The sequence below is a fragment of the Vulpes vulpes genome, chromosome 2, assembly GCF_048418805.1.
Source record: "Vulpes vulpes isolate BD-2025 chromosome 2, VulVul3, whole genome shotgun sequence".
NCBI classification, from domain to species: Eukaryota; Metazoa; Chordata; class Mammalia; order Carnivora; family Canidae; genus Vulpes; species Vulpes vulpes.
The window spans coordinates 108,405,834-108,418,266 of NC_132781.1; the positions used below are offsets into that span (position 1 = coordinate 108,405,834).

General features: G+C 49.8%; 1 protein-coding gene across 3 annotated transcripts in view; it reads right to left on the minus strand.

Moving 5' to 3' along the window:
• Window positions 1-267: 267 nt before the first annotated feature.
• CAMK1D (calcium/calmodulin dependent protein kinase ID) overlaps window positions 268-12,433 on the minus strand; it is a 433,570-nt gene continuing 421,404 nt past the window's right edge. The window contains exons 9-12 of one of the 3 annotated variants that reach the window (XR_011999959.1): window positions 9,143-9,230; window positions 7,506-7,623; window positions 5,581-5,988; window positions 268-2,326 (exon numbers count right to left, since the gene is read on the minus strand). Coding sequence is in view for 2 of the 3 variants with exons in the window: in XM_072749523.1 (XP_072605624.1) it covers window positions 5,870-5,988; window positions 7,506-7,623; window positions 9,143-9,230 (325 nt within the window). In the remaining variant the exon portion in view is untranslated. Of the gene's footprint in view, window positions 5,989-7,501; window positions 7,624-9,142; window positions 9,231-12,433 lie in introns of all 3 variants that reach the window. The other 2 variants (XM_072749523.1, XM_072749524.1) reach the window with 2 other exon arrangements.

Sequence of the window (12,433 nt, forward strand, 5' to 3'; positions counted from 1 at the left end):
AAGGGAGCTCTCCTGTTGGGCAGGGTGGTAGACTGGGGGCACCTCGTACCTGCCCCAAAGCCAAGATGCGCCCACCTCTCCCTCTCCTGGCACTTTGGGCTCATCGGGCAGGTGACAGGAAATATTTTAGGGAACCTGATGAATTTCCAGGGAATCGGTTCAAACTCCCTGACTTCAAATCCACTTTGGAAAGAGGAGGAGAGAGTTGTTGGAACCACCTCCCACCCCCAGTCCCGCTCTTGATGGAGGAAACAAACCGCATACCCCTGAAGGTGATTAATTGTCTTTATTGGAGGAAAACAAGAAGTCATCAATCTCATTATCATTATGATAGAAATCTTGATATGTGTACATGATTGTCAAGGCAGAGAATCATTTGCTACATAGGCCCATGAACAATTTTGCAGTGCCGCAAACCTATGTGGGTTAAACTTCTTGCAGAGTTTGTTACATGCATGGAATAAATGCACAGTTTCCCTTCTTTGGGACAAACGTGTTTTTATGGGACAATTGAACCAATCACAAGCCTCATAATAATAGACGCGGGGACATTCCTGGATTCGCCGGTTGTAAGCTTTTGGAAAACATGCTCACTTGCTGCTGGGAGGGCTCTGAGAAGTGACTAAGGCCAATTGAGAAATTGTTCCAATTTTTTTTTCTGGACAGAACGTGCCTTTTCATGCCGTCCAACCCAAAAGTGGCACTAAGTGTTCTCTGAAACATGCCGCCCATCTTTGGAAACAAAGATGCTCTGCGGCCTCTCTGCTGTCATTGGCCGGCATGTCACACACTCCGATGCAAGGGCCTGGGAACAGGGGTGGCAGGCTTCTGTGTGTATGACCCATGTCCCAGTGAGCGATGCTCCTGTTCCTTCTTTTTCTCCCAGGAAAGCCCGGCTGCCAGCCCAGCCCCAGCCCCCAGGCCCCGAAATGCAAGGCTGGCTCGAGCGCCTGGCAATCTCGCTCTGTCCAGATTAAGGTTTTCCTTTGAGGAGTAATTTATTGAGTGTTTGGGGCTTTGGAGTCCCCGGTGATGACTTATCTCTACGACTGAAGCCTCAAACACTCCTCTCGTTTTCTTTGTGTTGTTTTTGTTTTTTTCCTGTCCATAAGAAAATAAAATCACCTCTAAGTAAAATAATTCAGTAAGTAATCAGAAGACGAAAATCACTGTATGAGAAGTTCCCCCGGGGACCAAAAGGTTAAAAATAGATACGGCAAATGCAGAAGCAGCCACAGGACACGGGGTGAACGCGACAGCTCGTCCCTTTGGTGTAGAGATACGGACACCGAGAAGCCATTCCACACTTTGCTTTGTCCACGAAACCAGACCTGGCAGCCGCATGCTGCGGGGTTGGCTGCCAAATGCACGGCCTTCGGGTTTGCAGAAGCGGAGCCCCCGGCCCCCCAGAGCCAGAAGCGGACGGCGGCTCGGGCAGCAGGTGGCAGGGGGGCGACTTCACAGTGGGGCCGGGCTGCAGAGCCTGACACGCTGGGCCGCGAGGAGGGTGCAGGGGGGAAGGGGGGCGGCCCTCGGCCTTCCTTTCTCCTCCCCACCTGCTGGCCTCCGCAGCCGGCTCAGCTGCAGACTGGGTTCCTCGGTGTCTTCAGGAAATACCACCCCCCCCAAGTGTAGGACTCTGTCCAGTTCACCTTTTCTATCTCAACACTTTCCATTCCGAAAACCAAAGGGCTGGAACGCTGGTTTGCAAATGTCAGGGACACTTTCAGCCCCAACCTAGGGCCAGGTGCCCCCCGCCCCCCCACACCCCAAAAAAGTGGTGGGTCACATACAGGTATACACATCTTTCGTTGTCGTTGTGGCTGTTTGGAACAAACCGAACAGTGTTTGGTCTGGAATGTGTTTTAAGGAAAAGGCAAACGTTGCCGAGTCTGGGCAGAGAGAACGTGGACGTAGTTGACGGTCTCAGGAGAACATGCAACGGGCTCGGGCGCTGGTTGAAACAGAGGCCCTTCGTTTCATTCGCCAGAAGCGAGCGCGTGACCCTGGGAAGCAGTACATCTTATTTCTGTTTGCAAAATGGGAGGAGCTGCCCTCTGCCGGCCCTTGCTTTCCTTTCACGCATCAGAAGGAGACCTTGGGAGCCACGCAGGGTTGGGGAGCGTTGCCGGGGGAAGCACAGCAGTCACCCCAGCTCTCTGTCCTCAGCCCCGGCGCCCTGGTTCCCGTGTGGCTGCTCCAGGGCGAGAATCAGTGCAGGCCGAGGCTCAAGTACTGAGTTATCTCTGCTGGATATGGTCTTTGCTGTTTAAGATTGCTCTTAAAATGTCACATCCCCTGGGGTCATCAGATGAAGCTGTCACTCCTCGAGAGAGAGAGAGAGAGAGAGAGAGAGAGAGAGAGAGGCTCAACTCCCTTTCAGGGGTGGGGGGCTGGTCCCTCGTGTTCCTGACCTTCATCCTGAAGGGGAGTTCCTCTCTCCAACCCACAGCCCATCTGGGATGTGTTGGACGCCAAGGTAGATAAACGAACAGGATGAGGTGAGTGCCGGGCAGGTAAACTGAGTCTGGGGGTCACGACATGATGATCCCTGTCATCAGATGGCCCTTGCTTCCTAAGTGCCGGAGCCTTGCCTGTTCAGCCCCAGCCTGCTGAGTTCCCTGAACATGACGCTAGCAGCTGGTTGGAGAAAGGGACCCTCTCGAAGGCCACAGGCTCCCGTGCAGGGAGGTGAAGCTGCTCCCCACTCCCCAGCTGAGATTTCAGAAGCGACCGGAACCATTGCCATAGTCAAGAGCGCTAAGCCCTGGCAGCTTCTTAATTTTTTCTGGCATGCTTTCTGCATAGCTCTTTTCTTTAAAAAGTAGACACGAATGGGGATGTTATCCTTGCTGTTCTCTCATGGGGTCAGAGGCAGTGGGAGATGGGGACACCTGCCCGCTCCAGGGGCCACATGCTGCCCTATCTATCTGGGCATCTTCTCCTTTTTTAAGAGTTTTCCGTGCTCATGTGTACTTCCCATCGGGACTCTCTGCCCCTCTCGGCTCCGGCTGCCTACACCCCATCCCAGTGCAATACCCCAGGCCCCAGAGTGCTCGCCGAGGGACAGCAGTGAGTGCTCCAGACTCCGGGGTACCCTGGTTAGGAGTGATCAGCTGCTGCTCTGGGGGGGCCCGTGTGAGGGCTCACACTCTGCTTGCTTCAGTGCTCGCTTTGCCCACGGCCTCACCGAGGAGGTGCAAAGTGGGAAATGAGGGATAGGCAGCTGAGGGAGAGACCATTTGAGAACACAATTTCAACAGGTCATGTTCAAGTGAAAAAAATCATCTACTTGCTTTGAGAGGCTTAGGAGACCAGTGAGGAGCTTGGGGTCGAAAGGAAGCCCACGAGGGGGCCGGTGGCCGTCCCTGAGCCTCGGCCACACACTGGCTTCCACAGGGAGTGGAGGCTGGGGGCACATAGGAGATGCTCAGCTACTACTGGTGGGATCTGACATCGGCGAGGGTCCTGGGGCCTGGCTGCCCCCCCTCAGCAGGTCTCAACAGAAGGCACATTCTGGGTTCTCTTGCCATGTGATGTGATAATAAAGCATAAATTATACCAAATGTGGTTGAAGAGAACCTCGATCCTTTTGCCACAGAGGCTCTCTCAAAGAGCAAGAGTTCTTTCTCCTTTTCCTAAAACAATAGGAAATGACTGAAGTCTGGTGACTTTAAAACGGTATGGATTTGCCTGATGTCAAGTTCAACACAGTCGACGTTTGGCCTGAAAGCAGTCACCATCTCCTCGCACGTGTTGTCGAGACCTGGAGCGTTACAGGCCCAGCATGGCCAAGGGCTGATCAGACCCCAGAGGGGACGCTTGCAACATGGCTCATCTTTGACCTGTTCTGCACTTGTCCCATGAGACATACTTTCAAACTAATGGATTGGAACATGGACCCCAAATATCAGCTCTAGGGAATAATGTAGTCACCCGTCAGTGACTCTGGCTTCTAGGGTGCTCTCCCAATGCACCTGGCTGCATCTAGCTCACAGGGCAAACAACTACTTTGACAACTATTCACGCACACGTGATAGGGACCACATTTGGGCAAATTACCAGCCCCTGTAACAGCTGATGGCTTGTTTTCTGATACTACAGAAACATGAATGTTCCATTGCACCTGTTAGTAAGCAACACCCTAACAAAGCCCCCGGATTGAGACGTCAGCTTTCTCAGATGCTCTTTAGAATCTCCATGCCATTTTCTTCTGCCTGTAAAGTTGTTGGGTCACAGGGACAGGTGGCCAGCCTGAGGCTGACGGTGCAAAATGCAGACTCCTGGTGTTGCGTGGACAGGAGGGCCGAGGGAGGGCTTTTGCAAAGCTAGCATTTGGAGCCACCTGCATGCCTCTGCAAGGGAGCATCCCTGAAGCCTCCTACCCCCCAGAGGTGGTTTGCCTTGGGTTTCCCACCCACACATCTACACACCACATGGACGCACAATGTTCGCCCAGGACAGTGCCAGTTTTAGCAATGAGAGTCCTACACCCCAAGAAATTCTTCAGTCCCAGGCAAACCGGGCCCTTTTGTGACACCACCCTCACAGGTCTTTGGTTTTCAGATTGCCCTGGTCAGAAGGAGGCTCCCAGGGCTGGCGGGGCCTGGCGGAGGCCGGCTCTGGCCCTCACCATGGGGGCCGGTTGTCCCGCGTGCTCGGCAGGCCACCTCTCCCTCCCACCCCAGGTCAACGGACTCTCTCCCCAGGCCCCTGCCGCTCGCCTCGCCTTGGTAGTAACACTCATAGAGGAACAGGGTAAAAATCTGCAGAAACGACTTCTGTGAGGTGGAGGCCATTTTAAGTGTTAAGATTAGAAATGCATTTTTAAAAAACAGAGAGGTTAACTTCAAAACTGCATAGCTGAGAGCCGAGCTTTCTGTGTCACCCTCGTGAGAAACAGGAGCTGTGCGGGGCATTCCCTTCGGACACACTGGTGGCTGGTTCCTTCTGGAAGGCAGGCTCTTAAATCTTTGCTGGGCATCTCCTTCACAGCAGGTAAAGCCTCCTTAGGTTAGCCTTCGTCTCGGGGCAGCAGGCTCCTTTATTTCTGACCACTGGTGGGAGAAGGCCCCTGGGGTCTCCAGGTGGCCAGGGGGCTGCTGGAGGGGGTGGGTGCCGGCAAAGGTTTTCTGCAGGTTCCTTCCCAAGGCGGGCCCTGGACATGAGACAGCCCCGAGGAACCGGGGAGTTGTTTTCTTAGAGGGCTGCTCCTCCAGGGAAGGAGAGAGAAGGAGGACAAATAGAAGTAAAGTGCACTCTTCGCCTTGGAGACAGATTCTCGATCCTCTTATTAGAATTTTAAAAAATACCTTTACATTCCCCTTGGTTGGGGGAGAGAAGAAAGAAAAACAAAACATCTCTTAAAGGTTAACATAAAACTCTACTACTGACAAGCCAAAGATACAGATCATGTGACTAAGTCTAGATCGGAAGGGCGTTATTTCTCAAAAGGTAAAAAATAAAACCCTAATGCGCAATATTTACCAATACTTAAATAATCCAGTTGAAACCTTGGTTGTTTTTTGTTTTTGTTTTTTGTCATTAATGAAAAAATACAACATAGACGGTTACCCATACCGAGAAGAGCAGAAGTGACAGGGCTTGGGGGAGAGGACGAGGGAGGTCCGTTCCTGCAGAGCTTTTGCAAGATTCGTATGTACAGCACCAGATCCTATTACGCATCAGCTCCCTTGAGTCAGTACAGTTTGTGAGAAATGAACACTTCAGAATTGCAGTATAAAATATGGCCATAAAAAACTTCTGTCTTCCAGTCCTGTGCAGGAAGGCGCACCATGCAAGGTGGGATCACTCTGGAGGGGCAGGTGGTGCTGGGGGCCCCCTGCCCTGGCCCTGCCTCCAGAGCCAGTCACTTGCTTCCAGAGTGCACTGTGGTCACAGTGGTGGGCCTCGGTCTCCGCTCCGACCCCACTCCAGAGACCCCCGAGGAAGAAGAAACAAGACTACAGAGCGTCGAGGGTGCCAGACCTGCAGGGGGACAGCAGATACAGGGGTGCAGGGTCAAGGCTTCAGAAGATAACGTTTGCTTCCCCTTTCCCCTTTTGGGTTTGGAGCAGGGTTGGGGGAGTGGTGGTAAACTTTTATACACTTGACTCTAAATTTTTTCCTACCTGTAGGAAAATGTTTGCAATGGGTCCTTAAAATGCTTTCCTCTTAGACTCAACTCTTCCCTCCCATTCTCATAATATGATCATAACTGCTTTGTACCCAAAGATGACATGGTTTAGCCACCCTAACAGAACCAGGTGCCACTTACTACGTACTAGGCTTCAGGCTCGGTGTTGAATACATACTGTCGTTATAAGAACTGCTGTCACAACAGCTCCATGAATAGAGATGTGAAGAATAAAGAAAGAATATGATCCCCCTCCTGACCCCCGTGTGGTGTGTGGTCTGTACTCCTGGCTAAGAAGTGTCTGTGACACAGAGCGACTGCAGTGGGAAATCCCCTGTTCCTCCTGTTCCAACAGTCCTGGCCTAGAAAAAGCCCTCATAGGCTGCACTGCCATGCTCCCCAAGGGCATGTGTTGGCATCAGAAAATCCTGATGTGGGATGAAGCCCCTACAGCTCGGCCTGGTAGTGCATTTGCCTGTGACCTTGGGAGGCCCCACATAGGGAGATCCAATATACGTGGGTGTACCACAGGGCACAGTTGGGCCAGGGGATGCTCATGGAGATTTCTTGGGAAAATTTAAGGGCTCACATTCCTGGATGAGACAGGAAGGCTATTTAGACAGGGACTACTGGTTACCTTTTCCGAGGGTAATAGGATGAAATGTGATGCCCAGTGTGAGACCAAACACCTCAATGATCAAGGAGATGAGGGCCAATGGGACCATCAAAGCAACTGCTCTGAAGTGGACAAGAGCCACTGAGGCGGCCTAATGTGGGATTAAGATAAATATACTAGGGAGTGGTGGGGAGTGGGGGAGGGAAAAGTAAGTGTGAGTGTGAGTGTGCCCTCAAAGACCTAACAGTCCACGCAAAGATGAGGGACCGTCTAATATTCTTACTATTATTCGGACTCCACAGCCAATGCACGTCATCTGCTTCAGCCCCAGTGATCACCATCCTCATCAAAAAAGCCAGATATTAAAACCCATTGAGATCAGGCTGTCATGAGCCTCCGCCATCGCTTCCTCAACCCCTAAGAAGGACACATGGTGAGGAGCAAACCTCAGGGGAAGGAGACAGATAGGAAAGTGTCTGGGCTTTTGTCCAGACAGACATGGCCAGGCCGGGCCCGGAGCCACAGATTTCTCATCTAAAAATGGGAATAATGAGGCCCACTATTGTGTGAATATCCAATAATTAAACGTCTAGCAGAGATTCTTTCAAATTAAACAATGTCCCAGGGTTGGCAGGGACGTTACACGACATGAAGTACCAAACACGGGGTGCTCGCAGACGTGGGCTCCCGCCTCCCCACCCTAGCGGGGCCTGAAATGCCAGTCGAAAAGTTCAGTCCTTGCTACATACGCACAATCTTTTTGGCTGGCCAAGCTGAGGCTGCTGGAAACACTTGCATTTGAACTGTCCAGGCTGCTGCCGAGATGGAGCTTCCTCATATGCCTCACGACGGCCGTGGCATTAAATGCTTGCTGAAATTTAAGAAGGGGGAGAATCAGACAACACAGTCTGGCCAATTTAGAAAAGACTCAGAGTCGTGTCCTGTCATTTCTCCTGTTACCTGGAGCATTTCAGACTTCTCAGAGCCTTCTCACACAATCCCTTAGAGGGGATGCTCATCTTGCCCCTTCTTCCAAAATGACAGGTATTTTGTGTCCAGGCGCCTCCTCCCCCCACGGAGATGTATTCTGGAGATTTAAACAGATACTCTTCTCTTCTGACCTAGTGAACATCTAGAATAAATGTAAACCAATTCTCTCCGTCACTTAAGAGAAGTGCCTTTTAGAATCAAAGGCATATTGTAAAAAGACCATATCCTAAATGGTACTTTTTGATGATGTTTTCAGTAGTTTTTATTTTCCTGCTATTGGTGCGAGTGTGCTGATTGTAGGTCTGTGGAATTAATTTTGTTTCTGTGCAGTGTCTCCTGGCAACACAGCCAGCTCTTAACTTATGCACAGATTAGAACCTAGGGTTTAGACTCTCCTAAACAGGGTTTCCCTGGGTGCCCCCCGCCACCCCTTTCATATCGCTTTAACAGAAGTCAACTAATCAAAGTTCTAGCAAAAGAAAGGCAGACAACAGGAATTATGTTCCTAAGAAACAGCCTCTGAGTAAGAGCTGCCACTATTGCTATTTTTTTTTTTTCAAGACAGTGTGGTACTGGCACAAAAACTGACACATAGATCAATGGAACAGAACAGAGACTCCAGAAGTGGACCCTCAACTTTATGGTCAACTAATATTCGACAAAGGAGGAAAGACTATCCACTGGAAGAAAGACAGTCTCTTCAATAAATGGTGCTGGGAAAATTGGACATCCACATGCCGAAGAATGAAACTAGACCGTTCTCTTACACCATACACAAAGATAAACTCAAAATGGATGAAAGATCTAAATGTGAGACAAGATTCCATCAAAATTCTAGAGGAGAACACAGGCAACACCCTTTTTGAACTCGGCCACAGTAACTTCTTGCAAGATACATCCATGAAGGCAAGAGAAACAAAAGCAAAAATGAATTGTTGGGACTTCATCAAGGTAAGAAGCTTCTGCACAGCAAAAGAAACAGTCAACAAAACTAAAAGACAACCTACAGAATGGGAGAAGATATTTGCAAATGACGTATCAGATAAAGGGCTAGTTTCCAAGATCTATAAAGAACTTATCGAACTCAACAGCAAAGAAACAAACAATCCAATCATGAAATGGGCAAAAGACATGAACCATTGCTATTTTGAATTGCAGAGGGGGAATGTTAAATCGTGGACTTTACCCCTCCCACACCATGACACCCCCTCTGAGGCTTCATCATTATCGGTTTTAAAATTAGCGAGATTTTCTGGGTGAGGTTCTGGGGACTGTCATCAGATCTGGGGGACAGTGACTGTTAGAAATAATAATGCTCCAACCACAGGCAAGTGTCATGGGAGGGGTTTTCAGCTCACCTCGGATTAATTAAATCTCAAGAATAAAGACTCAAGACTTACTCTCCACTTGCTCTTGGCGAAGTTCTTGCGGATCTGGGCACTGACTGACTCGTGGATGTTTTTGTTGAGGGCGGTGTCACCAGCGATCCTGAAACAGAGGCAGAGATGCTTCTTTTAAAGAGTTTCTGGGGTGGAGGCGGGGTGCCCAGACCCTGGGTTCCCTACTGCTTTCCAGGAAAGCCTCCATCATGTGCCCATCCGGAGGTTTACCAAGAGGGTGGCTTGCCTTTGCCCTTCTAGGCTGCATGGCTCTTGTCTGAACATACATAACCGGCCACCACCATGCTCAAAGTCCTGTCCCCCCCCCCTTTTTTTTAAGATTTTATTTATTCGTGAGAGACACAGAGAGAGAGAGAGAGAGAGAGACAGGCAGAGGGAGAAGCAGGCTCCATGCAGGGAGCCCGATGCGGGACTCGATCCCGAGTCTCCAGGATCAAGCCCTGGGCTGAAGGCGGCACTAAGCCGCTGAGCCACCAGGCTGCCCTCCTGTCCCCTTCTATACTCGCCACCCTCCCAGGAATTTGTTGACCTCTCTGCTTGGTTCCCACTTCTTTCCTTTTGCCTGCAATTCCTACAACCTCAGAAGCCACAAGGTCACCTGAACCCAGTTTCCCTTCCCTCTCCCTCCCCACCTGCTCTCTACCAGTAGCGCTTCCCCTCCGAGGTCCCACATGTGTTTCCTGCCTGGTTTGACCACCAAATCCCTACCCGGGCCACCTTCCCAGCTTCCTCCTGCTTCAGGCTCCTCTCTGCCTTCTCTGCCCATTGCTCCATGGCCCTGCTCACACCCTGGGGCCCAGAGCAACCTTCTGGCTCCATCTAGGAGAACTAAGCTCTGCGGCTCTCTCCTCGCCCACACCTGGCGCCCCCTCACCTCCTCTATGCTCAGTGAGAAGGCGCCCAGCCTCAGCTCACCCCTGCTTGGCAAATCTTCTTCCCTTGCATTTCCTTGGAAAATTCTCAGAACTGCCAGGACCAAATCCACTCTGCACTCTGCTGGGTCCCTGATATCACAGGGCATTAGTTACTGTCTGTTCTATAGCCTTCTGTCGGCAGGGGAGAAGTGGGTTTGCTCTTCACCTCTGTCCTTAGAAACTACTTACAAATTACCCTCCTCGTCCTATTGTTTCCTCCTTCATTTTTTTCACATATATTTTAAAAAAATTTTTTATTAGAGTTCAATTTGCCAACATTTAGTGTAACACTCAGTGCTCATCCCGCCAAGTGCCCCCCTCAGTGCCCATCACCCAGTCACTCCAAGCCCCCACCCACCTCCCCTTCCACCACCCCTTGTTCATTTCCCAGAGTTAGGGGGGGTCTCTCATGTTTTGTCACCCTCACTGATATTTTCACTCATCTTCTCTCCTTTCCCTTTATTCCCTTTCACTAATTTTTATATTCCCCAAATGAATGAGACCACATAATGTTTGTCCTTTTCCGATTGACTTATTTCACTCAGCATCATACCCTCCAGTTCCATCCACGTCGAAGCAAATGGTGGGTATTTGTCATTTCTAATGGCTGAGGAATATTCCATTGTATACACAGACCACAGCTTCTTTATCCATTCATCTTTCGATGGACACCGAGGCTCCTTCCACAGTTTGGCTATTGTGGACATTGTTGCTAGAAACATCGGGGTGCAGTGTCCTGGCATTTCACTGCATCTGTATCGTTGGGGTAAACCCCAGCAGTGCAATTGCTGGGTCGTAGGGCAGTTCTATTTTTAACTCTTTGAGGAACCTCCACACAGTTTTCCAGAGTGGCTGCACCAGTTCACATTCCCACCAACAGTGCAAGAGGGTTCCCTTTTCTCCACATCCTCTCCAGCATTTATTTCCTGCCTTGTTAATTTTCCCCATTCTCACTGGTGTGAGGTGGTATCTCATTGTGGTTTTGATTTGTATTTCCCTGATGGCAAGTGATGCAGAGCATTTTCTCATGAGCTTGTTGGCCATGTCTGTGTCTTCCTCTGTGAGATTTCTCTTCATGTCTTTTGCCCATTTCAGGGTTGGATTGTTTGTTTCTTTGCTGTTGAGTTCAATAAGTTCTTTATAGATCTTGGAAACTAGCCCTTTATCTGATACGTCATTTGGGAATATCTTCTCCCATTCTGTAGGTTGTCTTTTAGTTTTGTTGACTGTTTCTTTTGCTGTGCAGAAGCTTCTTATCTTGATGAAGTCCCAATAATTGATTTTTGCTTTTGTTTCTCTTGCCTTCGTGGATGTATCTTGCAAAAAGTTGCTGTGGCCAAGTTCAAAGGGTATTGCCTGTGTTCTCCTCTAGGATTTTGATGGAATCTTGTCTCACATTTAGATCTTTCATCCATTTTGAGTTTATCTTTGTGTATGGTGAAAGGGAGTGGTCTAGTTTCATTCTTCTGCATGTGGATGTCCAATTTTCCTACCTCCTTCAGCTTTATCATAGGTAGATACCCCCTACGCCCATCTCACACTTCCCTCCTCTCTCTCGGCTCACAATCTCCAGTCCCATTGGTCACCTGGAGGTCCTTCGCGGCTCATTCTTCACCCACACATCCCTTTCAATCTCAACACCATCCCTCCGCTACATTGAGCCACCTGGCCTTCCCCCCTCCATCCCCCCAGTTTCAGAGGAAGCTGTGTTTGCTCTCATTCTCTTTTGCACTTAGAACCTTCCATGTCTTCCCTTTCTTTTAACAACTATTAGATTCTAGGTCGGTACCTGATACCAAAATAATTTTTTGCATCTTGGAAAGTTAAGGGACAGATAGATATCAGGAACACTGACCGCCCTTTCTGGCTGGAAGGTATTCCCAAAACATCCTGGACGCCTCACACTACGATGCACAAGCATTTCAGGACATGAAGGGAACAAGCTTAGGGCTTGTTCAGACAAGAAATCATCCCTGAGCAAAAAGTATGTCCCCACCTACCCAGCCCTTCACTTGAGAACTGAAAGCATGGTTGATGACCTGGACTTTTAGTCTGTGCCAGGCTGGGCCTACGTTTGGAATGCAGTCTGATATTCCCGGCTAAAAGCAACCCCTGCCCCTCCCACCATAGACTCTGGTCTTTCCTCCAGCAGGGCTGGAAATACTTAGTCAAGAGGACACTTAGAAACTAACTCAAGGGAACCAGGTTTCCATTTCCAACAACTGTCAGTCGCCCCCTTTCCCCAGACACACACTAATGAAATAGAATACTGAGCAAATCCATTTGAAACAAGGGGGATGAGGTTAGGGGACTGCAGACATCTTCATTGGGCTTTTCCTTCTAGATAATTCATCTGAGTGTTTCCTCCTGCACCGTT